Consider the following 27,445-nt stretch of genomic DNA (forward strand, 5'->3'; position numbering starts at 1 on the left):
AGTAAGAAACTGAGGGGCAGAGATGGCAAGTCAGGCAAATAGCATGTGTGTGTATGTGTGTGTGTGTGTGTAGGTGATGGGGGTACACGAGTGTGTATGGGTGATGGTGTGTGTGTGTGAGGTGGTGGTGATGAAGGATACACGAGTGTGTTTGGGTGATGGTGTGTGTGTATGTGTGAGGTGGTGGTGTTGAGGGGTACACGAGCGTGTATGGGTGATGGGGTGTGTGTATGTGTGAGGTGTGGTGTTGAGATGTACATGAGTGTGTTTGGGTGATGGGGTGTGTGTGTGTGTGTGTGTGAGGTGTGGTGTTGAGGGGTACACGAGTGTGTATGGGTGATGGGGTGTGTGTGTGTGTGATGGTGGTGATGGGTGGTGGGGGGTGTGTGTGTGTGATGGTGGTGATGGGTGGTGGGGTGTGTGTGTGTGTGATGGTGGTGATGGGTGATGGGGGGTGTGTGTGATGGTGGTGATGGGTGATGGGGTGTGTGTGTGTGATGGTGGTGATGGGTGATGGGGGGTGTGTGTGTGTGATGGTGGTGATGGGTGATGGGGTGTGTGTGTGTGATGGTGGTGATGGGTGGTGGGGGGTGTGTGTGTGTGTGTGATCGTCTTGGTGAAGTATGTCTAGACATGGCTGGGACAGAGGGCTCTCCACAGACCCCAGCAGCCCTTCTGGAGGGCAGAGGCCCCCTGGGCCTGTCCGGTTAGGCTGAGGGGAGTGGCTGGGGGCAGTGATTGCAGGGCTGGCCACCCAGCGGGGCTGGGCCCTGCCAGGGCTGATTATAAATCTCTGTCTGTAGCCCTAGACCAGCAGAGTGTCTCAGTCTGAATCCAGATGCCACGAGGGCTGGCGGTGGCGCAGCCACACCCGAGAGGCCACAGGAGGGCGCAGTGGGGACTCCGGGGCACACAGCTCCAGGGGCCCTTAACTCTGCTCAGCTGTCAGTGGTGCTTTCAATCCTCCTTTCCAAGGCACCACAGAGCTGCCCGGCGGAGGGCCCTCCCTGGGCACTCTCCTGCCCCTGCCTGGGTCCGGCCTGTCCCCTGGGTGGCCCTGGGAGGTGTGTGGGGACTGCGACACTCGAGGGTAAGTCAGGCTAAGCCTGTCACAATGATTTTCTCCCCCAGCAAACAGCAGCTGGGCAGAAGCTGCCAGGATCCTTGTCTTTTTTAGTTTTGCTTGGCACCATGAAAAGATTAGGCAACACCACAAACATCGGGGGTTATTATTCATGAGATCGAAATATTCTAGTCCTTTCCCTGTGCTCGGCTCTGGATTTGATGGGCCTTGCAGTGGGCCCATTCATTCATTCATTCATTCGGGCATATCCATTGCCAGGGGCTTGAGCACAGCAATGGGCCTATAGACATGGGTGGGCAGACAAAGAGGGCCCGGCGGGGTCAGGTGTCAGGGCTCCTGACAGGCAAATCCTTCTGTTCAGAATGTTTCTGTGTCTTTGAGGCTGCCAGGAGAGGGGACAAAATTGTGCACCATTGGGTGTGGATCTAAGGACCGTTGAGCCCACCACACTTTGCCACTTGGCTCATCCATTGGGTTCCTTTTCTGGAACTGACAAAGCCCAGGGATGCTGGCTGTGGGCAGTATTCTGAAGGTGTATGTTCTATATTGTTCTGTACGTGATTACAAATATTCACCCCCCAATAATCATGAAGTGTTTCCACTGCCTTAGAACAGTGAGAACTGGGGTGGGAAGGGGCTGTCATTCTCACCTCTTTCTGGCAGGAAAAAGCGTGGGGCCTTGGCAAAGCCATGCCCGGGGGCCGTGCTCATCATTTCCCTCTCCTTTGTGAGTCTACAGTGAGAACACGCCCCTCTTCCTTTCTAGGGGGCCCTCCTAGCCTCTCAGTTTAGTGACCACAGACTCAGGCAGCAAGATGTTGAAAGAAGTCTGGATAATAACCTTAAAATCAGCACAAGCTCTTTATTCTAGCTTTTTCTCCTCTCTTTCATCTCTCTCTCTCTCTGTCGCTCTCTCTCTCACACACACACACACCCCCTTATGGCCACAGAAGGATGACCACAGGAAGGAGGTGCTCAGAGGCAGAGGTTTGGGCCCACTTTCAAGATGGAGGAAATCGAGGTGCAGAGACAGCAGGCGGCCACCTCACTTGGGTCAGGCCAAGCTGGGACTGACAAGCAGTCCTCTACCGTTCCGGGTTTCTCCCAGCTCCTGGCCTCTCCAGGGAGCTGCTAATTTGATTAACCAGAGCACTAATTGGCGGAGACCACAGGGAGAGCCCTGAGTTGTGGCAAGGCTGGTCCTGTTTCCCTCTGATTTACAGGAGAGAGGAAGTCTGCTGTCCCCATCCTAACGAGCTGCAGAGTGCTTGGGGGGTGGGGGGTAATCGTCTTCCAGAAGTCCAGAGCCCTGGCTCCCCATTGCCCCGCAGAGAATCTCGGTTCACTCGGACAGGGCCATGGGACCATGGGGCCATGGGGTCTGGGAGCGAGACTGGAGGCAGATTTATGAGACGGGCCCTGCACATGTGGAGGGCTGCCAGGCTGCTTAGGAGGCGAAAACTTGTGCTTTAGGGCTGGTTTCTCGGGCAGCCACCAAATACACTCACCAGTGGCAGAGCGGGAAGAAGGTGTTGACAGAGGCCCCCAGAGCTGAGCAGCCTGGCTGGAGGCCACAAGTCATTGGTGGCAGCATCGGAAGCCCGAGGGTCCTAAGATCTGGTGCCATATTCTCCTTCCAGGTTCTGCTGCCTCCCTGGTGACTCTGTATGAGAGTATGTGTGTGTGTATTTCATGCCTGGCCTCTCTTTCCCCATCACTCCAGCCCCCGGGGACAGGAGAGTAACGCCCCCTTATTGGTGAGTTGGAAGAATGATCCGGGCCCTCTTGGCTCACGGGGAGAACTAAGCCTGCTGCCCCGCAGGCAAGGTCTGCCTGAGGCCAGTACTGTCAGCGGAGTCCCGGGGAGGGGTGGTGGCGGGGTGTCTGTCTACCTAATTTTGGCATCCAGTTAGTGGGCTGTCTTGCTTTTTGCATGAAGCTACATTCTCCAACTTGGTCTTTATTGAAGGAGATTAGGCACCCAGGTGCCAACTTTGGTCTTCTTTCTCATTTCCATGAAAACTTGGGTAGGGAAAAAGAGGGCTATTTACTGGTTTCTTCCCCCCACCCCCCCCCCCCCCCACCCCCCAAGCCTCCAAATCACAATGGGCTCCAGCCACCAGCCATTTCCGAAGGCAGGACACCAGTTCGGCTGCCATTGAAGAGTAGCCCCCGCCAGCTTCTCTGGGTAACAACACGGGAGCACAAGGCTGAATGGCCCATTCTTCCCTCCAGTGGCCGCTGCAAGGCTGGGGGGATGCGGGAGATGGATGCAGGAGATGGGCATCTCCACTGCGGGGGGCCGAGTGGAGGGGGCAGCAGACCCTGCTCGAGCCTCAGCTGCCTGAATCAGGAGGGAGTTCTCTCTTCCAGGCTGTCACTCTAGTACTTACTGCGAGAGCCTAGCTCCCTCAGAAATAAAATGCCACTCTGAATTTAAATGATCTGTCCTTCTGGGAAATTCTTTGGAGCGACAGGACTGTTCAAACATGAAAAGTAAAAGGGAAACAATGCGATAGTTCAGAAATCACTGTTTTCGGGGGGCTGCAGAACTCAAATAGCCCGCGGACAATTCCTGGGAGAAAGGGCCTTATTTTGATCTGCCAAGCGAGAGGAATATTGTTTGACAAAGTTTCTGCTTGACGTGAAGGGAAACCTTACGGGAGCGATTTTTGCAAGGACCAGGCCTCAGTGAGGCGGTGCATGAAGCAGAAGTAATCGTTTTACGTGTGAAACTCCGTGGGCAGAGCAGAGATGGGAAAATACGGGATAATTGGAACTGGCCTAAGCGGGGAGCCAGGTAGAGGGTGGCGGGAGCTGGTGGTTTCTTTCTGGTTTCTGGTCCCGGGCGCGTCTGGTGTGGCGTCGACCACGTTCTTCACCAATGATGCGCATCACTAGGGGGCGCTAGAACCCTTCCCGAAAGTGCCTCGGAAGCCGCAATTACCTGGAGGGATGTCAGAGGATGAGCCCCTGGCCTCAAGTCCTCCTTGCCCCGGACCCTCATTGGGATTTCAGGAGGAGGAAGTGTCCCAGAGGCCCTGCCCACTGTTCTGCCAGGCGTTAGCATGGCTTTTCATTCCCGCAGGAGCCAGAACCCTGGAGATGGAGAGCAAGGGAAGAGGACAGCCCCATGATGGAGGCCGACCTTGGAAAGATGCTCTTCCCTTTGCCGCCTCCCACGTGCCACTTCCCTCAGTGTTAGGCCAGCCCTGACCATTTCTCCCCTTCTGTGTCATCCCTGCATCTTCTCTCTGTTCCTCAGTGGACGTGCCAATCTTGACCCTGGAGCATAAACCCCAGGCCTGCTCTATTTTTTATTTTTTCTCTACAGGGTCCAACCTGGAAATAATGTCATAGCTGAACTGAGATTTTTAAATGTGCTTATTTATAACCTTTTGTAAGTAAGCTGGGGACTAGGGACAATAGCTTCCTGTGATGTCCTGGGTAATTATTTAAAGTCCATCTGGTCTACCTACCAAGGGAGTCATATGGTTTTCCTCCTAACCCTTAGAAAGGCACGCGGTTAGACAAGCTGAGCAGTTGCAGCCCAGACACGGGGGGACTTCTGGTGAGTGAAGAGCGGGGGGGGGGGGGGGGGGGGCGGGGGGAGAGAGAGAGAGAAGAGCATCATGGGTGTAGAGACAGGAGCCCAGGGGCTGATTTTTGTAGAATGTTCTGTAGGACAGGTAGACTAGAATCTCCCTATTATTAATTTTGGAGGACAAATTTGGATAAGGCAGTTTCTTCACTACATGGTCGTTAATCTCTCGTGTGATAAGAACCCCAGGTCGAGGAAAGCCTTTGGTCTGCTTCCCCACAGACTGCCACTGAGCCGTTCCATTTACAGCCTTTCAGTCACGTCAAAAACTTGTCATTTTAACTCCTTGGGTATTTATGCTCCCCTCACACCCCACTGATAAAGTTAACTTGTGAAAATTCTAAAGAATTCATGTTGACCCAGTGGACCACTTGTACATCCTGTCGGTTCTGTGCAGTGAGGTATGCCCTACAGAAACGACCATTGCGGGTGGAATTCCGGAAATCTCTGCACACATGTTAAGGAAGGTGATTTCTCCTCCTAAGTGTGGGCTGAATGCCTGTGGCCAGGGCCCAGCTCACAATTCACCCTCTAACCAGGAAGACTGCACCCGAGCCACTGTCTTGCCCTAGAAGTTGCGATTTATGCGTCTAATTTTAATTTTCCTCAGCTTAGGTCCCAGAAGGATTTATTAAATTTGCTTTGTGGAACCTATTAACTCTAAACTGAATAATGATGTTGCTCGAGGTTTAGAATCAGTTTACAGTAAATTTTCTACACACAGGACTCTAGGCATCCTATATTCCTCCACGACAGAATTTTAAGTCAGTTCGTAAATGAAAAGGTTTACTCAATTTACCTAAAAGTTATTAGTAATTAACTGACATCAAGAGACCATTGCTTGCAGAGGTGGTGAATAGCAAAGGAGAACTCGGGCAAGAGAGGGTATTCATTCTCTGGCTTAAATTGGATGGTAGAAAACTCAGATGGCTTCTCAGTACCTCTTTGGCTTAACTCTGTGGTTAAAATGGGTAATAATGATTTATAACTAATTTTTATTTTTTCTTTGACTTGGTAGGATGACCAAAGGCAGACGAAATCTAGATAAATAGCCCAACACACTCAAGTATGGAAATCGATGGTCTTTGTTTGAGAAGTCTTTTTAGAAATTATGAAGTCATTGACGTTGCAAGGCAGGGCTTCTTATCTAAGATGAGGGGGGTTGAGGAACTGGAAATATTGGCAGGCAGAGGGGAACTCGACACACATACCCGTTGGTGGGTCTGGGGCATCTTCATAGGTAGTGTTATCAAGAGACTATATGAAAGAGTGGAGGGGACTCGCTGACAGGAAATCTCTGCTCACCTTGGCTTGAGCCACTTCTGTGAACTTGGACAACTCACTCAAACTTCTCTAAGTCCCTTCTGGCTCCAACTTTTAGAATTTGATGTGTGTCATGGACCAGGGGCTGGAACCAGCTCACTCCTCTGAAGCAAAGTGGGGTAGATCTGGGTATCTGTGGAAGGTGTAAGACTGGCTATGTTGCCCTTCAAGGTTTTCCAGGGGTGGGCTCGCTCCACCCTGCAGGAGCTCAAATGGCCCCCTAGGTGGGCCGGGGCAGTTCTTGGTCCGGGGGACCCCCCCCCCCCCGCCCCGTACTCTAAGTGAGCTGTTGCGAGCCCTGCCCCAGTGGTTTGACCACACACAGAGCATGATGTGGCTCAGTGCCTTCCCGGCTTCCTCTTTTGGATTCCTCCATTTCAGAAGCCCCTCAGACAGCTGATTTGCTGTTCAGCAGGTGAGAGAAACAGCTTTATTTGGGAGCAGGCGAGGATAAAAGGAGAAAGAAACGATGGTGAGGAGAGCCGTGGGCATGGTTAGGAGCGCATCAAAGGCGGAATTTTCTCCTCATCTTTTAAAGGGCTTGGGGGACTGCTGTCAGATTCTGAGGTGTTTAGAGTCAGGTGTGGTACTCACGTTCAGGTCCAGCCTTTGAAACCACATGCTATTAGGTCACGTGTGACGAATGTCAACAGAGGAACGCAAATCTCACAGGCTGTGGCAGCTGTACATCCCTCGCCCAGAAAATTCTTTCCTAAGATACAATTCATACCTATGGTGTTTTTCTTTGCATTTGTTCAGAATCACTTTTAAGGAAAGCAGTGGAGTAAATAAAAGGAGGAATTCACATGTGTTTTTCTGGATTTCCCCGGTTTGAGCAGGCGAAAGTCTGATTCGAGGAGAGAAAAATTAGACCAGTTTGCCAAGTGGAGTGACCTGCGTCTTGTTGGATCAACATGTTCTCAAGCTGAGGTTGTCACTACAGAGTACGTTGCTGAAGCTTGCCTTTTCAGACTAAAATCTAAGGCCTGCTAGCCTGGAATTGCTGACATAAGAATCTCCTAATCAGCCGGTCTGTATGTAGATTTAGGCATCTCCAGGAGGCTGGAAGCCTTTCAGGCCCAACCTGATTATTCTAATCAAGTGTTTTAATTAAGCAGTTATTGCCAGGATCACAGGAACAAGGTCTGCTCTTGAGTAGTAATGGGCAGTGTTTTTTTTTCTTTATTCTTCTTTACAGAGATAATGTTTGGCTTTGTGGGGGCGTATTTAATGTCTTTCTAAAGTAGGACATGGGAGAGTCCCCGTGAAGGGCACACTGCTGAGCTGGCAGTCTGGCCAGAGGACACAACAATAAAAAACAATAAAATAAAATAAAAGATATTACCAACTGGGTTGCAGGTGAATTATCCATTTGCATCTTTCACCCTAAAACACAAAAGCAATACTGGCTAGCCCAAGATTTAAAAAAATATATAAACACACACACATTGGGTTGGCTTTTATTGGAATGCCTAGATGCAATCTATAGTCAACAAGTTATGGAAAATTCAGGTCACATATAAAGATAAGAAGGCAAATGAAAAGAACAATACAAATCAGACAAAATTTACATCTCAAAATATCATGAAAGCATTTTGACTGGCTTTGCCTAAAATACTTTGAATATCAATTTCTTTTTTGTAAGCTAATTCTTTTCATGATACTGTCCCCCCCCACCCCCAACTCTTAGAAAAAGGTCTCTTGTTTACATATTCCCCAAGGTCACTATTTCTTGTAAAAGCATGTCCAGATCACAAGTCTTTTTAGAAAGAAATAGGCTCATTATACCTACTAACAAGACACTAATTGGGTTGATTTGACTTCATCTAAGATAAGCACCAGGAGATACTCCAAATTTGTTAGTTATCGGTGCCAGTATAAAGGGCCAGTCCATGTCGAGAAGGGGATAAGGTTATGATTTCACTTCTGTGATGTGGTACAAGCTTTTCATGGTCAATACATCAGAAACATTTCTGAGAATTCAGACTCAGAGCCTATTTCAACCAAAAGTACTTACAGCATGCTCAGCACAGTCCTGCAGAAGTTCCATCGAACAGAACTGCGGACACCTAAGTTAACAGTTAAAAAATAAAATGTAAAACAGAGCCATGTTTATGTGGTTTGAAATCTCATAGTTTTCTAAATTTGGGCTTCGTAATACTTGCCAAAGGATTCCAGGATAAAAAATATTAATGCTAATCTGTGCTTTCATTCTAATAAAATATCAGCATTCATTAGAAGATTAATTACTTCGGTATGTTCTACCAAATACACAAAGACAGTAATAGCACTGATACTGTAAATTCAGTAGCTATTTTGAAACTTTCCCAGCCAATCTGTTTAATAAACACGCCTACTGTGCAATTTAGAGTATGTGATACATACAAAGCGGTTAGAAAATTATTTTCAATACATCACTTGAACCTTTATATTTACGACATGTTCACTTGCTATATTTTATCACCATTATACAGAGAGGAAAACAGTGTGTACTATAGCTCAATGAACTGAGAAATATTTTCTAAAAATATTTTTGTGGCTGAATTTAGCGCTCACGAAAGAGACCTGCAGGAGCGGCTGAGCCGACGCGGAAGCGCGGATGACGGCTGTGCTCTGGCCGCGCGCACGGTGCGGGAGGCACGGCTGCCAGGTCACTTCCAGCTGGATCTGCCACCCACCCCGCTTCCCCGAGACAGAGCAGAGCCTGCCATTCGAATCAGCTCCCGGGATGGTTGTGGCGTGTGGGCTCACATTACAGGAGCTTTTGTCTCCCTTTTGGTCACCCGAGGGTCCAAACCCAAGACCAGCAGAGCGACCCTGAGCGTCTCCATTTGGCTCTCTCGCCACTGCTCGGTTTCTGCTATCTTTCCTAGATTTTAAGACACGTGTTTGTGGTCATGACTTCATCAGATTGTTTCCTTCTCACAAGTGTTTCCCGGGCATCTGATGTGGGCTCTCGCCTCCGTCATGAAATAAAGCCTCAAGGACCGGTAACAGTAAAAACCCTGTGGTTAATTATATCAGCCCCCCATCGACTCTGAGGGCCCAGAGGGACACAGAACCCCTCCTGCCCTTTTGTTGTTGTTGTTGTTCATATCTTCCGTTACATTCCACCAGCCTTAGTTTTCCACTGTGCCTCTTAGTCAATAATGGTTGAGGACACTAGCTTGATGAAAAGAGAAGGAAGAGAAAAGAGCAGTTCTCTGACAAGCCACCCACCTAGGACCGCACCATCCTATCCATCTAGTGATAGAAAGCTGCACGTTTTTTCAACCTAATACAAAAATATTAACACTTCTGGACATTATAGGCATAAGTCGTTATATCTCTACAATATAATAATTTATACTGTACAGCTATAACAGATAAAAGGTGCAATCCTTTTAAAAAAAATCACACGGTTCACATGTTTTTATCATTTTATTTTTAAGTATAAACTTTTTAAACACTTTACATAAATTAACTCCTCTGAGACTAATATTTGATGTACAGTAAATTGTAATTCATATAAAAATCCATAAACAACTTGTCTCACATAATTTACAAAAAAACCAGGGTTTCCTTTGCTTATTGGTGACAAGGATTCTACTTGCCAGTTTTTTCCCCAAGGCAAACCACGTTAGCACTGTAAAGTCCGTTAGGAAATCCCCGCGGTGGCAGAAGTCACTCGTGCCAATGTTCTTTAACAAAGCAGCACAAGGAGAGTGGCTGGGTTGTCTAGAAACAGTAATTTTGCCCCACCTTTTAAAATTAACAGAGATATAGCTCACATCCTATGCAGACTACTTCTTGTAAGCAAAGGTCGACAATTCGGGAATTTTGGAAACACTGTATGCCTTTTTACCTTAGTTAAACACAGTGCCTCAAAGGGACACGCGGCCTAGAGGAAAACGGGTAGGCCTTTTTTTCCTTTATTTATTTTTCCTTTTAATACTTCCAGTCTCACTGAGTGCAGCGATACGCATATGTAAACATATTCTTTAAAGCCGATCACCTTTAAGGTCATTCAGAAAAAAGTTTTCTGTTTTTGTGGATTTTGTTTTAAGAGCAGTTTCATTCTCCTGGAAGGCTCTTCTGTGCCGGAGAGTCCCATTCGGATTGTGCTACAGAACACTGATCTGAGCAGAGGTGGGTGGGTTCGGCTCCGCAGCGCCCCGGCTGGGGCTGGCTCCAGCGCAGGGGGCCGCCCGCGGGGCCCGGGGGGTTACCTCTTGCCGATCTCGCTTTGTCGGAGGAACTGGATGTTGTTGGCGCTGTCGGCCAGCTCGGGGTACTGCTCCACCGAGAGTACGTAATACCCGTCGTAGCCCTGCACCTTGCCGGCGCTCAGCAGCTGTCGCTTCTCGCCCTCCGTCCAGAGGCGCGCGCCCTCCTCGCCGTCGCGCACGCGCTGCTGCTCGCGCGCCCAGGCCCGGGCGAGCGCGCGCTGCCGCGCCTGCTCCAGGATGCGCGCCTTCTCCTCGTCCAGGGTCATGCCGTAGCGCACGTGCAGCGCCAGCGCGCCGAACTGCATCTCCACGTCGGCGAACCTGCGAGTCCTCCCGTTGACCACCGTCGTGGACTGCGACACGGTCACGTTGATGCCGTTCTCCAGGGCCTTGCGGCCGCTGGTCAGGCGCAGCGTGCCCAGGTCGCTCTCGGGCGTGGTGGTCTTGATGAAGTAGTGCGTGTCCTTGCCCTCGATGGTGAAGTGCAGGTTCTCCAGGTAGAAGGCGTTGTTGAGCACGGCCGCCACCTTGATGCAGTCCTCGTTGGCGATGTTGAGCACGTTGGTCTGCACGCGGCCCTGGCTGACGGCCAGCATGACGCCCTTGCCGATCAGCGACTTGACGGTGGCGAACCACAGCCACGACTGCGCGCCGCCGCCCTTGCGCCGGCTCACCTGCACCTCTGCCATCTTCCCCAGGGACAGGAAGGCCTTGGCCTGCCTCGCCACTTGCTGCTGAACGCCGAAAATGGGCTGAAAAGCGAACACAGAACAGGGGGCCGGTTTAGAGAACAGCTGTAGGTCTTGGTTGCCGGGGAGCCAGGCTTCCTGGCAGCGCTCCCTCTCCTGACCAAAAAACGGGGTGTTGGGGGGAGAGCGCCACGGCATTTATTAAAACCTCAAGGGGTTCTTTAGAGATGAAAAGGCTTAGAAAAGACGCTGGGGGGAGGAATGAACTCAAGATCCCCTCCCCCCAAGTTGATCCAAATGTGTTTTGAAACGTCAAAAGAGGTAACTCCTTCGTGGATTAGTTAAGAGCTCTTTAGTTTCTAACGTGGGCAAACATTCACGTGTTTAGCTTTTCTCTTTCAATTTCTACCTGTCCTTTTCCCAGCCCTGCCCTGTTTGGGGAGCCCAGCTTATCAGAACCTCCATCCCAGCAGCTTTCTCCATGGGAGGCCCAGGAGGAAGCATCAAACGCAGGGAAGGATTTGCAAGCTGGGGGTGCTCGGGGCCGGATCAGCGTGTCCCACGGTATGTGCTTTGAAATGTGTGCGGTTTAATTTAGGTAAACTCTGTACCCTCTCCGGGTAAACACAGTTTTCAACTGAATTTTGCCAGTGTAACTGCAGGGCCGAAATGTACAAGGATGAACGCACAGCCCGACAGCTGGAGATCAGTATTTATTACTTTAGGAAAACATTTATTTTTCCGAGACTTAGGGACAGTGGACCATCTATACTGGCAAATGTTTTAAATTGGGGGCATCTTAACTCAGCCATTTCTTATACTACCAGATGTTTGTCTGGCCAGTGTTTCGCAAATGGAAACATCTGTTTCTTTTGCGGCAGTGAAAGAAACATTTGTTTTTCTGCACTTGGGGCAGCCTCAGTGTCTTTGCCAGCGATTCCCTAGGCTGTCCTCATGGTGCATGTCTCTTGATGGAGAACCTGAACCATATTGAAAAGACTGCCTAGGAAAAAAGCTGGCAAGTCCATTTGTATAGTCAGACTTAAGTGTTTTCAGGCATGTTGGAAAGTCACACACAATTAGGACATGCTTGTTCAAATGCTTTAGGAAACTCCAGTATGTCTTTATGGTACTTTATCATGGTAGATATAGTTGCAATTAGAAATGTTAAAATGGCTCTCAGACCCTGGAAACTTGATGGGCTTTGCTTTTTAAATGTAAAGGTGACATCTGAAAAAAGGAATTGCTTTTATGTTAAGAATGAAACGTGTACCAGAAAACAGAGGTATTGGCACTGTGTACGCTCTGTGTGTGTTTTAGCCATGCTTGCCTTTTCTCTTTGTATTCATGGAAATTAAAGGAAATTGCTCAAGGTGGGGGGGAATTAATCTTTCTAAGAAACTCTGCACTCTCTTCTTATCATTATGGGGTAACCCAATTTCTTGATCTTTAATTATTCTTGCTTTAAGCTAGAAATTCTGGTGTTTTGTTGTGCATTCCTTTCTGATCTCTGACTGGTGGGACTTAAAAGTGCCATTTTCTGAAATGGCAGCTTTGCCTTTGCAATTTTCCATTCTTTTATTTCTCAGAATAGTTATAGGCTTCCTGATCTGTTATTTTCAGGAAGACTCCATAAACACCTAATTGTAGGTGGAGCCTTACCAGAGGACATTTTATTTTTAGTTTTAGTCTTTTCCCATGAAACACCGCTAATATTTTCAAAAAGTTGAACTTTGTGGCATTGTTTGTGGGCTGATAATTTGTAATAGGAATCCCCTGCCCTCCTGTTTATTGTGTCTTTGCCTTCAGGTCCCAAGGGCCATAAATGTGTTTCATGGGGTTCTCTGTAGAAACCGTGCACTTAAAAATGAGCTTCTGCATTTTATTACCTTTTGATAATGTCTTTCCATGTTTTTATTAGCATCACTAAAAACAGATTTAAGTCTGTTTAACAGGCCCCTGGTTTGCTGAATAGAAATGCAGAGGGAAGGTTGTTTTTCTTCCCCAAACGAGTAAAAAAATTAAAAACTGTCTTTGGTACAGTTTTCACAAAGGTAGTTGGATTAAATACGGGCAGATAAGACACAAGTAAGCCATTTATCACCTTTTCATAGTTTTGCTTTTTGTTTCTTACCGGTATATCATCCCACTGCTGACTCTTCACAAGTTCATAAGAAGGCTCTGTTAAATCAAATTTGGGAACAGGGAATCCAGGAATAGCATTGTGCAGATGGAAGCCAAATGTCACCAGCCAGCTGTTAACATCTAGGAGAAGAATGTTCAAAATGAAAGATGTTAGAGTTATACAGTGCTTTCATAAATTTAAATTCTCACCTTAAAGAAAACCCCAAACTCACAAATAATAACCTCAAAAAGAGCACACGTTTGCCTTCATCCTACAGTTCAAAACCTACTCTCTCATTTTAGACATGAAGACAATAACCTCAACTGCAGAACTATGGCAAAGGCTACAGAAAATGCAGAGTAACAGATACTCAGACAGACCAATAAACTGTCATACGTGCTAAGTTGCATCCTGTGCTAGTCACAGGGGCGAGACACAGTAATAATGCAAAGCAACATGAAAGAGACATAGTGGTTGAAAACAAATGAAATTTGTTTTGTAGTTAGTAAAGGCTGGTCTTAAATAGAAGTTGTGTGTTGTTAGCTTTCAAAAGCGATTGCCCAAGGATATGCAGAGTTCCACAACTCATTTTCTATTAATAAAAACCCCAAATTGAGAGTATTAAAATCAACAGTTGATTCTTAATCAAAGATGAATGCTGAAAGCTGGCAAAACTGGCCAAGGGCACAGAAGTTCTGATTACCATCAGTTATGCCTTCAAAGGCTCACTGTGCACAGGTGGAGACAAACTTTTTGGGGAGAGAACCTGGAAACCTTTAAAATGGTATTTTAAAATATTGCCATGTGACTCCAAAAGCCATTAAGCTCAGAATAAGGCTTTTATTCTATTCGGGAGGTTATAATGTTACAGAACTACTCAGCAAGCTTGCAGCTTTATGAGTACGGTTGGGTGTAGATGATTTTATATATTAAGCACATTGCTGGAAAATTCGAAATTGCATTTCACCTAATATATTTTATGCCATTCCATCTCTCTTTTGATGTTTTTCAGAAAATGCTGCTATGGCATTCCCTGCAGTCCACGTTGCTAGGAGAGGATGAATTCAGGAGCCTTTCCGTCAGCCCCCGTCAACACCTCTTAAATAACCAGTGGTACACTGCTTGTCAGAATGATGGAAAGCCACTTGTTTCCTATTTCCGTCTCTAGGGCGCAAACTCTCACCTCATCACCAGACTGGCAGGTCCTTTGTCCAAACATCATAGGGCTATAAAACCAGTGGTAGTCTTCCTAAAAAATGGATGGGTGGTGGTGGTGGTGGTAGTGGTGAGAGATAAACCTCAAGTTCATCATGTAGGAGGGAAAATGATCCATTGTGTGTGTGTGTGTGTGTGTGTGTGTATAAGATTACAGAAATAATCTCCAAAAAATGTTTTGGAGAAAATTATTTCTCCTGAATGGAAGAGTATTGGGGTCAAAGGTTGTCCCCCTATGAACAATGTCTGCGTAACAGTCAAAATCAGAGGGTCTTAAGTATTGAAAAGCATGGCCTAAATAATGGGACTGGAATGCAGATGTGTGCTGGAAAACCCTGAAGGAGAATACCATAAGGGTGTTGCTGAATCAGGATGCCGAAAGAAGGGACTTACAGCTGGTTCACATGGAAGAGAGATAAGAAAAGCTTCAGGCAGTCTGGAAAAGCAGGAGGCAGATGTGAAATGAACAGGGGGCAGCATTTTGAGAGCGGTAGCAAGAACTGAGAAAATAGACATCTCGGTATGACTCAAATATCAAGCACGAAAAGAGACAGCTTGAAGGAATGTCTAATGCAAGCCAAAACAAAACAAACCCAAACCAAACTAAAATCAAAAAGAGAAAACAGGAAAGAACGTTCCTCCAGGAAACATAAATGTGGCGGAGAGGTTAATGTAGTCGTGTAATTCAGGAATGGAAGGTGGAAACAGGAAGATTCAGAATTCTTGGGGTAGAGGATGAGGGAAGAAGTCAGCTCACTAAAGGGAACTAGGGTAGTGCTTGCAAGGACCTTGTCTGTCTCACATCCTGATGGTTCTGTGGTGGCAGAAGTGGGATCCAATGTTTTAGATTGGATCATGCAGTAAACTTGGAAAGATGTTAAATCTCTATCCTGAAAATTACCCCATATTGGCAGAAAAATTAGTGAGTCTATTAGTAGTGTCGCTGTGCAACTGATGGGAGAAATTGTTCCAGTATTGTCCTGAGGTGAGAGTTGTGAAGACAGAGTTAAACAAACACCTCCCAGGGATGAGACGGGGGGAGGGGGGTGGGTCACGCCGTGTTGTGTTTCACGTTGATTCCCCCATTAGAACTTTACACATGTATAAAAGAGAAAAAGAACATCACACATTTGTAAAGTCGTTACTATTTAAAGTAGAGTTGTGTATATTATTGTATTTTATACCACAAGGTAGGCATTGTTATCCCCATTTTATAGTTAAGAAACAGACTCAAAAAAACTCTGTGCCTTGTCTATAAAGCCATGCAACTTGTAGGAAAGGAGTTGGGATTAGAACTCCAACTTAGGGACTCCAGGCTCATTATGTTTTCTGTCACCCCTGTGTCACTTCCCTTCCTTAAGTGTCTGGATTCTGTATCATTTCAGAAATTGTGGCCTTGGGCACTGGCAGGCAGAGTAGGAACTAACAAACTATGTCTCAGTTTCCCTTTGTGGTTTCTCTATGGTTCCGTAGAGAAATAAATGCATTTAAAAGGTTAGGCATTTGATTTTGTGTGAGTAAAGTGTAAAGGTGAAGAAAGCCACTCCAGTTCTTTTGTGTATTAATGTAATGAATAAAGTAATTCAGGACTTGGGAAGGCAAAAAAAAAAAAAAAAAAAAATCATGCTTACCTGAGATGTAGTCTTTCACATCATGGATTTTGCTTGCAGGGTTGTTATTCCTAAACATATACAGGTTAAAAGGAGCTGGGTCCTTCCCAATTCTTTTCCAGATTTCTATGTCAGGCGTTGTCCATCGTCCTGCCAAAATGTCATAATCTCTTTCTCCAAAGTGGATTAATTTTGTGAGTGGGTCATACAAACCACCATGAAATCCAATTACCAGCTGAAAGTCAATATTGGAGTCAAAATAGATTTCACCATACGCCGTGTACTGAATCTGCTTTAGCATAAGCCCATTGCTACTGAAAACAGCCAGTGGTGTCCCTGTGTTATCTGAGGCAATGTAGAATTCATCCCCACTGCTGATTTCCATGGCAAAAAGGTGTCCTTGGAGATCATAATAGAGGGAGGTAATTTCTGAACTTGAATGGTTGTAAACATGAGTAATCCTAGTGGGATAAGTTAGGTCAGCATAAAAAAACTGCAGGTGTTGTCCCAGACTGGTTTTACTAGAAACTCTCCTTCCCAGGCCATCATAACGGTAGATCACTGTCCAGCCGCTGCCTTTACTGTAAACTCGAGTTAGAAGCCCCTTGGAGCTATACTCGAAGATCTCTGTGCCTCTTTGACGCAGGAAACCATCTTCATCCAACCGATACTGAACATCACCTAGTCGAGTGATTCTGTCTCGCAGGTCATAGCGAAGAGGTGTCAAACGTGCACTGTTACTGGGGTTCAGTAAATGGAGGTTTCCATTCAGATCATAGTTGTAACGCCACATGATCTTTTCATTTAGATAAACTGTTTGGAGCTGTCCATCAACATCGTATTCATAAGCATATTTGGTAGTGTTGGCAAAGGGCCCTATTTTAATCTCTCTCTTGGTTACCCGACCCATGTTATCATATTGAATTGTAATCCAGTACATGAGTGACCTGAATATCTCATATTGAATTTCCTTGATGCGGCCATGAGCATCAAAGTGCTTCGTGTAAGTCATTACGGCTGTGGAAATGATCTGGTTAATATCATAATATATAACTCCAAATTTTCCAAACTGCTCGACTTTGCCAGAAATGTCATCGAACTGATAGAGATCAATGGGCAGTGGAGTTTCATTGATGACGCCCTGCATGCTGGTCACTCGAAAGCTGTTGTCATAGCTGTAGTCAAATCTCGCATTTACCATCCCATCTTCGCTAAAGCGGAAAATCTGTCTGTCAATCAAGGGGCCAATTTGCCTGTATCTAATGGTGCAAATAAAACCATCACTCTGGAGGTTTACTGTTTTTAGGACGCCCGCTGTTTCATCATAGGTAAAACTGACTCTTGTGCTGTCATATAAAATTTCTGAGAGCCTGGTCTGCCTTCTGTACTTGAATAAGACCCTCCGACTTGTACCTAAGAAGGCCGTTTGCAGAAGCAGCCCTTCCTCATTGTAGTCTGTGATGACAGAGGCATTGCTTTCTGGGGGGTTGTATATGTTTCGGTAGTAGCCAATGGATCGGATGGTCTGCATGGTGTGGCGAGCCACGCTGGGCATGGTGATGGCGGACAGCCGGTCCCACATATCGTATTCAAAGATGTATTGCCGCTGGCTATGAAGCAGAAGAACCATGGACTGCAAAGAGAAAACATATTGTTCTCCAATATTTGTGAACGGGGGAAGCAAAGGCAGATCTGGTGACCACAAATACACAGAAACATTTCGCTTGGGAAAATGATGTTCATTTTAATTGAGTTATCCTTGACCTTACATGTTGTTAACGATTCCCTGCCTAATTTGCTTGGATGCTTAATTGTGAGGGGTTCTGCAATTAGTGGCTCAAGATTCATAATGTGCTCCTTGTCAGGACTGTACCGTTCTCTTTGCAGGCATTCACAGCCAAGTAGCAGCTTGTCAATGGATTCGCATCAGTCATAATACAAGAATGGGCAAAGCTGCTTTAAAGACAATATTTCATGGAGAAAACAGCATATGGGAAATTCAATCCCATCCATAATTAGCAATGTTTAGTAAGGTGGCTTTTCCCCCTCATTTGACTGAAGAGCCACTCAACTCATGTTTTAATTTCCAGTGTATTTAAGGGAGGAGCAAAGCATTCAAAAATATTATTTTATGAAGAAGAGGCATAAAATTAGCCAAAAATGGATAATGTGTACATCCAGCATCAACATCAACAAACACTGCCGAGTTAACCACTCGGTGAGTGAGAGCTGTAAATGCCCTGCATAGCAATATGGACCCAGGTATGCTTTTCTTTTCTTTTCTTTTCTTTTTTTTTTTTGCAAATTCTTACATGGCATCAGAAATAACAATAAAATCTATATTTTGAAATTTCCTTTGGTTAAATCTGATTTGTACCTCAGGTGCTGTAAGAATGGTTTCTGGGCTACCTACCGCATTGGTGCTAAATTATGAAGTGAATAAATATATAAGTAAAAATAAGCTCTGCTTATTTTGCAGGTAATTGCAGACAGACAAAGACATTAATTTATCAGGGCGACCCAAGAGAGGATCAACCCTGAGGCTGGTTAAGTAAAGCTAATAGTAATACAGAGCACGGGCAGATTTTCTGAGGAAGCTTCCTCTAAAGCCTGTTAGACCAAATGGGATGATGGCAGAACTGGGAGGATGGTCAGGTTAGGAGCCTTCCAAAGACGACTTCTTTGCTTTTGACATAGAAATACGTAATGCCTTGTCCAAGGCTCATCCTTTGTCTCCCTGTTGTCCACCATCTTCAAAAGCAGTTTGCATGACTAAGGCTTCTGTAGAATCTCCTCTGAGGGCATATCTAGGGGCAATTTGTATGCAGGCTGTGTAGTAAATTTCTTGACAGCTGTTCCTAATAGTTTGCGTTCTTCTAAGGAAGGCTTGGACTACTGCTGAATTCAGAGGAAGTAGGACCTAGTCTCGCAATTATTTAAAATCATATCTGAAGGTAATTAGTAAAATATTTCTTGTTTTCCTATGAATGCGTTTTGGCTTAGTGAGCCTCTCCTGGCAAGGACATGGAAATAGTGTGGGTGGCTTCTAGGGATCTGCGAGAGATGCTGAGAAAGTACTTGTTGGCTTTTCCGATCCCCACTGATACGTGAAAGTGATCTCAGTTCCTGCTGGTGTCATTTCGTGACGGTGGCTCCTATCAATGACATGTTCTCTGGCTCCCTTTAAACATCTTTCAGTCACATTATGATCACCGCTATCAGTTTTGGGGGTCTGGGTATTTATATTTTTGTTCCTCTTCTCTGTGATGTACCTAATTTAAATTGGGAAGAGTGTTCCAGAATGAAGCAGTGATCCACTCCCAGTTTCTTCAGGGAGAACTTGTCTTGGGGCTTGTTAGGTTGGAGGGTGAAATATTTTGCAGGTGTCAGGATTTGTTCCCAGGAAGGTGTGTAGGGGGCTTCTGGTCTCTCGACAAACAACCACTTAGATGACTAACTGTACAGTGGGATGGTTAGTGTAGAGGGAAACTGTCATCAACAGGCATAGTCCGTAGTCTCAGGGGTGAGTCTCTTCTAAGGAGAGCAGATAAGTGGGTTTGCGAGAGGAGAGACTGACAAGTGGGGTCCTAGCTGGAAGCGTTCCAGAGTTGGAAGGCTGCCTTAAGATAGGTGGCATCCTACCGTAAACTTCGAACCTGAAACTGGTTCTCAGAAAGCATGGTCCATGTATAGGCCAACTAGAATTAGACGGGATGACTCAGGTGCACAGGGTTAGGTTGAGACTGAGGAGCTGTGTAGAGCACCTCTGATGAAGAACAAGACTGTGTGAGGCGAGCATGAGAGTGATGGGGACGTGAGTTCTTGAATGACAGAAGTCATCCTGTGTAACGTGACTAAGGGTAGAGGCAGGAACTGTTAAGCGGTGAGTTTATACGTCAGGCTGCTGTGTGACTGGTGGTGGATGCCCTGAGGTTTGAGAGGTATCAGAACTCAAAACCGAATCATTTTCTAGCGCTAACGTTTCTCTCAAAGGCAAATGAAGCATTCCATGAATATGCTCTTTGGTGGGTTATATTTCTTAAGAAAAGAATTATAGGGGACAGTCCTTTTCCTTTGCTTTCACTTTGAAACCTCTTGGCCCCAGTCACTACTCCAAACCTCTCATCGTAGAAATTAGCAGTTTGCACATGTGTAACTTTTGAGTCTCGTCGTACTGTGCACAGTTCTTCAGAAAGGGGAAAACCTAAGCCAGGATGCTTACCTTTAATATGCAGAAGAAAGGGGAGATGCCACAGAGTACCTGAAATGTGGCTTTCTAAAAAAATAGCCTTTTTTTGGTTGATAATGCATAAATAGGATCTATATGCTTTTTATGGTTATGTTGAAGCTCTGCCAGCAACAACACAAAACTGACAGCTTTCACTGTGCAAACGGAAGGCTCTTTCTTAAATGAAAGAGCTAGAACGGAGATTATTTACAAATGACGTACATGCTCCAGGTCTAATTTGTGAATGTTGTCGATGTGTAAGCTTGGCAGGTAGACAGTGTTATTGCTTGTTTGTTTGCCACATAAATCACTTAAAAGGGGCTCAGACAGTAGAACTTAACTAAGGAGAAACTACTTTGTTAATGCAGAAATTCATCACTGCTGTACCAATGTGACTGACATATTGATACTTAGAATAAGAGTTGGATCTCAGTCACGTGCCACCATGTTTTCCCCTGTAGTGCTCTGGGTAACTGCTGAAAAATAGCACTCATTGCTTCCCTGTTTTTCCCCTCTGTGTGCAGGCATACCTTTTCCAAGTATGTGTAGCTCCATGTTTTACCATCAGCAAAGACCCGAGAGACGATCCGCCCCTGGCTGTCATAATCAACTTTCTCGCTTGTAGTTCCTCGCTGGATGCTGGCAATTTGACCTGTGGATGAGTACGTGACATTGACGGCCATCAGCTTGCTGCTTGGCAGCCAGAGAGTTGGGTGCCCTGACATGTCGTAGGCGATCCTCAGTAGAAATTTACGGTGGTCATCATAGATCTTTTCTGTCTTTGTGGTTCGATCAAAGTCAACGGAAAGGAGGTTTCTGCCATTAACCTGTTACAACACAAACAAGATGATAAAATAAATCATGTGAATCCAGGACCAGTCCCTTATTACTCTTCAGCGTCCCCACTATTGTTTAAACACCATTTAGGATGATTGATTCTCTTTGTCAGTAAATTAATTTAGCAACTTCTTGGGTACAAGTGCAAGGCAGTAGATTAACTGCTCTTTTAAAAGGTTTCATTAAGCAGAAAGACAGCCTGGCATTTGTTCAAAACCTTTTCAATTAAATTTTGTAAACTTAAGCAACTGATAAGAAAAATACCAAAACGTATTTGCTTTAAAGTTTGTTCAGAAGATATGGAGGTGGTAAACATGACATCTCTGTAAATTACTCAAAGCTCCTCCCCCCATAAGACATTGGAAAATAATTGCTTTGTGGATTAATCATGGCTACATTAAATAAAACAGTGGTAAGTGTGACTCTAGCCCTTTGAAGAGCAGTTAAGTAGGAGCTGGAACCCACATTACTGTAAATTATTAATGAGTTTAAATAGCAGGAGGTTACAAACACGATCATTGCTTTTGGCCAAGTGCTGAAATGTCACACTTTTTTAGAATGCCTTTTTCTTTGATAACATCTGGTTAACTGGCAGGAACTTCAGATCCTCTACTCCGGCATCTACATGGTCTGACCACTGTGCTTAATTTACAAATCTAGCACCATGTTGTTTGTCATCGGGCCTCTGTGTGGCTCTGTGCCATGTCCTGAATCTGGGACTACATTTGGCTGTTATTGTCTGTGATCCAAGGCGTACACAAACCAGCCTTCATTACTGCAATGGAAATGTGGCCTTGGTTAAATTCTACTTTACAAACGGTCTACAGTGTTTGCAGACTGGGACCGCCCAACAGTGAGCCCAGGGCCATTCGATTCTTTGGTCTCCCACAGCACCTTTGTGGCAGTGGCGGCTTGTACATATCAAAATGCTCCTGAACTATCTGGATTGTTAAAAATTAAATGGGAAACTCTTAATTTTACATGATCATGTCTGAGCTCTAAAGAACCTTCAAAATGGACAGCTCCAGCTGATGAATTATACACACACACACCATACACACACCTATGTATGTGTAAATAAATGTGTATGTACATATATAATATACATGTATATTTATGGAAAATCTAGGATAAAACTAGTGTGTGCATTGTATCATTGACATCAAACAAGTCCCGGGAACAAATACTCCTTAAGCTTCAACTTTTCCAATTAGCTGTTCAAGGGGAGTATTGTGAAGTCCATGGAAAGGGAAAGATAGACGCTAAGAAGAAGTTCAAGCCTTACAGGCAAAGTGATTTGCAGGGAAAAAGCACCCACAGAGATGATGCATAGAAAATGAGAAGGCACAGACCTGGATGGAAGTTAGGAGATCTTAATTTTTCAGTTCTGTCATTTCAGATCCAGCTGATGTAGGGGAAGAAAAACCCCACTGTACCATAGCAGGTATTGGTATGTATTGATGTGTGTGTGTGTGTATGCATGTATGCTCATGCATGCTGGGAGGAGGAACGCAGGAATCAAGATGCTGCTCTCATAGCCGGGAGGACCTAGAGGCAGCCCGACTTTGGGCTTTCTCTGAATCTGTTTTGTCCACGTGTAAATAAAGAGGTTGGCTAGAGCCCCTAGCTGTGTCTTTCAGTAATGGGACATGATTCTGACCAGCCAGCTGAAGGGTCTCTGGGCGTCTGTTTTCCTGTGTGGCAATGTCTGCGTATTAGCTGCTCCCTGCCTTATGTGAATTTTGTGTAACTTTATGAGTTTAGGTTTGCAGAATGCTTTGCGTACCTTGGAACAAAGCTCCTAGCTAACGTTACAAATATATATTTGAAAGTCTGTAGAAAGATTTCATCTGATATCAAATTGACTCAGTCCTGAGGTGGCAGAATCCAGCTCTTCAGCCTGTATTTGCACAAAATCTTTGACGCCTTGAGAAGAGGTTTTGCACAGTTTCAGTGGTTTCTTAGGGCTCTTGTGTTTCTTAGATTGTGATTTAAAAGAAAAAAAAAAAAAACCTGACTGTTTAGGTTTGCCCTCTTTTTTCCTTCCTTAAGTTATTCCAAGCTGCGAATAGCCATGCAAGACCGACTGTGTGGTTTCCATGGACTATGAACCCACAGCATTGCCTGATCTGTTTGCATTCATCACCATTTGTATCTCACTTCCTTACTGCCTCCTTAACCCCCCTTATCTTGGCAATATTTCCTCTGGTTAGAGCATAACAAATCAGGGCTGCAGGTCTGGTATGATTGTTTGGTTCCTGAATGGCAAAGAGACAGGTCCGGAACCCCTGCCTGCACCCTGTACTGGGCTTCTGACTTGTTCCTTGGTTTGTGAGTATGGCTACACAACACCAAAGCATCCAGGTGAAAATCAAAGGGTGTCATTACTGTTGCCACTGTGTCAGCTGCCATACCAAACATGTCACCATATGGAAACATCTACAAGCACTGTGAGACCAAACATCTGGATAGGAGTGTACATTTTTCTTTTTATCCAGACCAATATTGTATGCAATGCTTTTCTTATGTCCTCAAACTGAAGTAATGAGGAAAGAATTAGATTGTGGCTGTGGTTTCCCCCACATTCTTAACATAAGCCAAGGTTTTAACCATTCTTTCAGTTTCCAGACACCAGCCACTGTTATTCAATATGTAAAATTCCAAAAAATACTGACAGATCTTTTGTTTTTTCTATCCCTCCTCAACATGCCCAGACTTTCTCCTTTGGGTGTCATGAACAAAGCGCAGAAGTCCAGGGACATTTCCATTCTAGTCTCACTTAACTATACCTCTATGAAATCATGGCAACTTTGCAACCTTTTTTTTTTTTTTTTTTGACAATCATAAAGCCCCAGCATTGTTCCATGCCCCAGTGTCCTTTTAATAAATATTTTTAATGTAAAAAATATCAAGTTAAGTTGAATAGTTCATCTAAGATGAAAAACCTTCTATCGGATCATGACTATACCTCCAGCCATAGAAAAATGACTCCAAATGTTGTGTCTGGATGAGAGATCACCATGAATTCCTTTGTGATATACAGCATTTCTTTTAAGTAAGCATGGAAAATCCCCATTTTCAAAGATCATGCCCAGCATGACTGTCATTAATCACAACAACCCTTTGATATCGGGAGGGGGGTAGTTATTTTTGTTCAGGAATACTTGAAAAACTAAGACATAAAGCACAGTAGGATTATATTCACGTATCTGGAATGTTACAGAGGGACGGGAGGAAGGGCTGGCTCATCACCCAGTACACTTGGTGACAGTATCACGACTCCCTCGTGTCCCTGTTAGAACATCAACGGGCTGCAAAGTGTTTTGTGTCTCTCCACACGGCAGCAAGTGCTGACTGCACTGTACAACCCCATCCAGGCTGTGCCACTCAGATTAAAGTGAGAACAGGACATCACACAAACGTGCCTGGCATGATAAGACTTAAATGTGCCATCACATTTATGTATGCCTTTCAACACGCTCTTGGCTTTCAAATTTTGAGAAATTCGTTTTAAAATAATTCACTACATTTTTTTCCTTTAAGCATCTGAATTCTGGGCAAGTTCAGAAGATGAATTTTATTAGCAGAATGCCATTGTAATTTTTTGTAACTGATTTAAGGCTGGTTCCAAAGTCCAACATTGTGAAAATTTAGGAATATTTACGAAATATTATAAGAGAAGGACAAGCAACTATTATGCATACACCTTTAAAAAAATTGTAGCTAGAAACACACGAGCTAGGGAATCGTCTCATCTTTCCTCTGCTCCACTTTCCCTCATCTCTATCACCATCTCATTTGCTTGTTATTCCTACTGTACTCGCCCCTTTTCTCAAGCATTGTTTCACAGAAAATGCTTTTCATGTTGCTAGTTTCTTCTATAAATTTTCCTTTTCTACTCCTTGCTTTTAAAAAAAATTTGAAACTACTATATCTAGTGTTCTATCTATTATATCTATGTAACTGTTCTATCTGGGGTTAGGTTTGTTTCTAACAGTCAAAGATTTGCAAGGATGTGCTATTCATATAGCTTCTCTCTTAGGAAGATCTACATGCAATGAAATAATCCGTATTATAAGGTTTTGTCCTTCTTTCATTCATTGAATAAATATTTGAGTGTCTGGCACATAGCTCAATTTAGGTCAATAACTTAAGAATGAAAAGAACTTTCTGCTAGGAAATAATGAAAGCTAAGAGAGGAGGTGCTCGTGTCTCAGAAAAGAGAGGGACGGAAACCGGTGGCTTTCCGGGCTGATTCGGATTGCTGCTGTGGCCTCGGGTCTCCCTCCCTTCTTGCTCTTCTCTTTTCTATTTTGGCAGACTCCAGGTCCAGTCCTTAAACCGGATTTTCATATCATCACTTTCTCCCTAGAATTTCTCTCTTAGAATCCACAGAGGAATGAAATTAGCAGCACTGGCACATCCAATCTTATCTTGAAAGTAAGAAACCCTCCCTTGCGATCTCGGCATTGTCTCTCGGAGAGCAATCACACCTATCAGCTGGAAATCTCCTTTCATTGTGACCGAACAGGCCATTTGAAATAGTATATTTTCTGAAATGTCTTGCTGAGGCATTGTGCTTCTGCTATTTAGAAAGAAACTAACACCCATAGGCATTAGTGCACTAGTCTCCTCCTCCCCAAAAGGAGGTATTTTCTTCATTTAGAATCAGGAAGAGGACCAAAGACTTCAGATTGGATTTCCCCTCTTTTCCTCCTAATTTCTTTTGATGTCTAGAAAAGCAGTGTGACAAAGAAAAAAGGATTCACTTAGACAGCTTGTCTCAAAGAAGAGCAGGCAACATGTTATGTGGTCAGTTTCTGGGCAAAGTGTTTCCCATCCTCTTCCCTCTTTTGTGCTGACATTCTCCTACCCAGGGTGCTAAATAGCTCTTTCCTAGCCACCTGTTGTGTGGGTATAAACGCCCAACGTTTGCGTTTGTGGTTGAGATTCTCTGGGTTAGGGTTAGGAAATATATAATCATGCCTTTTATTTTCAAAGTACTTTCACAGTCTCATTTGATTCTGTAACAATTGTGTGAAACAGAAGCAGGGTAGGGTAAATTTCATTTATCCGTATTATAGCTATATATATATATATTTATATATACACATATATATATAATGTCTATGTTATAATGGCATAATTTATTTTCTAGATGATATATTATTTATATTATAATATGGATATCATGATATAGATAAGGAAAATGAGGTTTAGAGGTATTATGATTTTCCCATAAGGTTTATTATTAGTAAAAAGTGGAGCCTGATCTAGAACCTATATGTGTGTCTGTGTGTATATATATATATATATATATATTTTTTTTTTATTGGTGACAAAGATTGGCCCTGAGCTAACATCTGTGCCAATCTTCCTCTATTTTGTATGTGTGATGCTGCCACAGCATGGCTTGATGAGCAGTGTAGGTCTGCACCAGGGATCCGAACCCATGAACTGTGGGCCACCAAAGTGGAGCGTGCAAACTTAACCACTATGCCACTGGGCTGGCCCCTAGAACCAATACTTTTTGACTTCTAGTTCAGTACTGTGTCTTCTTTGGTGTGCAGAATGAGGAGCACAAACATGAGCAGGATCTTTGTGTGTTTTGATGAAGTAGGCCCTGTGTCTGAGAACTGGTGTGGCTCTGTGTGTGCGTGTGTACCTGTGAATATGTATACCGTGCCTGCTGTAGGAACAGTTGCGTAAGATAAAGCCTGTGAACTAGCTTCCAGTTTGCAGTGGTCCAAGGCAGCAGGGGCCCTGGGAAGAAGTATGCAGTGACAGCAGCAGATGGGGATGCAGGCAGCTACTGACTCCTCAGTTCAGTCGAAAAAAAGGCAGGAGCTGGAAATGACGCTGGCAACAGACAGAGACCCTATGAGAGTGACCTGAAACAAGTTTGAAACTTGTTTTCCTGCCCGTCACTTCAACCCTGATCTTGTTCTTCCTTCTAGTGTTCTATTGATTTTTCTTCTCACTCCTCTCAATGATGTGACACCCCTCCAGCCTGCCCTAGTTCCTGCTGGCCGGAACTCCTGATCCAGGGGCTCTGGAGCAGGGGCATCCAGGCTCCCACAGCCTGGGGTATGCGTGAGGTGGGAGCATGAAGCACTGGTTCCAGCAGACCATGAATTTAGAGTCCCAAGCACCTGTCTTGTAATTGAAGTGGAATCAGAATATAACCCGTAAGTTGAATACCGTCTGTGTTGTACTGATTCTTTTTTCTTCATTTCTATTTCCTGGAATAGCCAGGGACAATATGTAGTGACTGTTTCTTACCCTGAAGGATTGTCCCAGATAAAAAATGTTGGCTTGTTATAATAATAATTTAACCATTTTTGGTGCAGAAAAAAGGACATTAATGGTATGCTCCATGTTTTGTTCTCTCTCCATGAATTTAAGTAATTTTTTTTGGTCCTTCCATTCTTTTTTCTTTTCTTTTTTTGGTGAGGAAGATTAGCCCTGAGCTAACGTCTGTGCCAGCCTCCCTCTATTTTGTATGTCGGATGATGCCACAACATG

At 44.7% G+C, this 27,445-nt stretch overlaps 1 protein-coding gene across 17 annotated transcripts in view; it reads right to left on the minus strand.

The window, feature by feature from the left end:
• Window positions 1-7,452: 7,452 nt before the first annotated feature.
• The window catches only part of TENM3 (teneurin transmembrane protein 3), a 2,419,468-nt gene continuing 2,399,475 nt past the window's right edge, over window positions 7,453-27,445 (minus strand). For all 17 annotated transcript variants that reach the window (XM_070253219.1, XM_070253221.1, XM_070253220.1 and 14 more), the window contains 4 exons: window positions 20,614-20,910; window positions 15,877-17,488; window positions 13,040-13,170; window positions 7,453-10,968 (listed from right to left, as the gene is read on the minus strand). In XM_070253219.1, the coding sequence (XP_070109320.1) occupies window positions 10,213-10,968; window positions 13,040-13,170; window positions 15,877-17,488; window positions 20,614-20,910 (2,796 nt within the window). In that variant the 3' untranslated portion in view covers window positions 7,453-10,212. The remainder of the gene's footprint in view (window positions 10,969-13,039; window positions 13,171-15,876; window positions 17,489-20,613; window positions 20,911-27,445) is intronic.

The sequence above is a fragment of the Equus caballus genome, chromosome 27, assembly GCF_041296265.1.
Source record: "Equus caballus isolate H_3958 breed thoroughbred chromosome 27, TB-T2T, whole genome shotgun sequence".
NCBI classification, from domain to species: domain Eukaryota; kingdom Metazoa; phylum Chordata; class Mammalia; order Perissodactyla; family Equidae; genus Equus; species Equus caballus.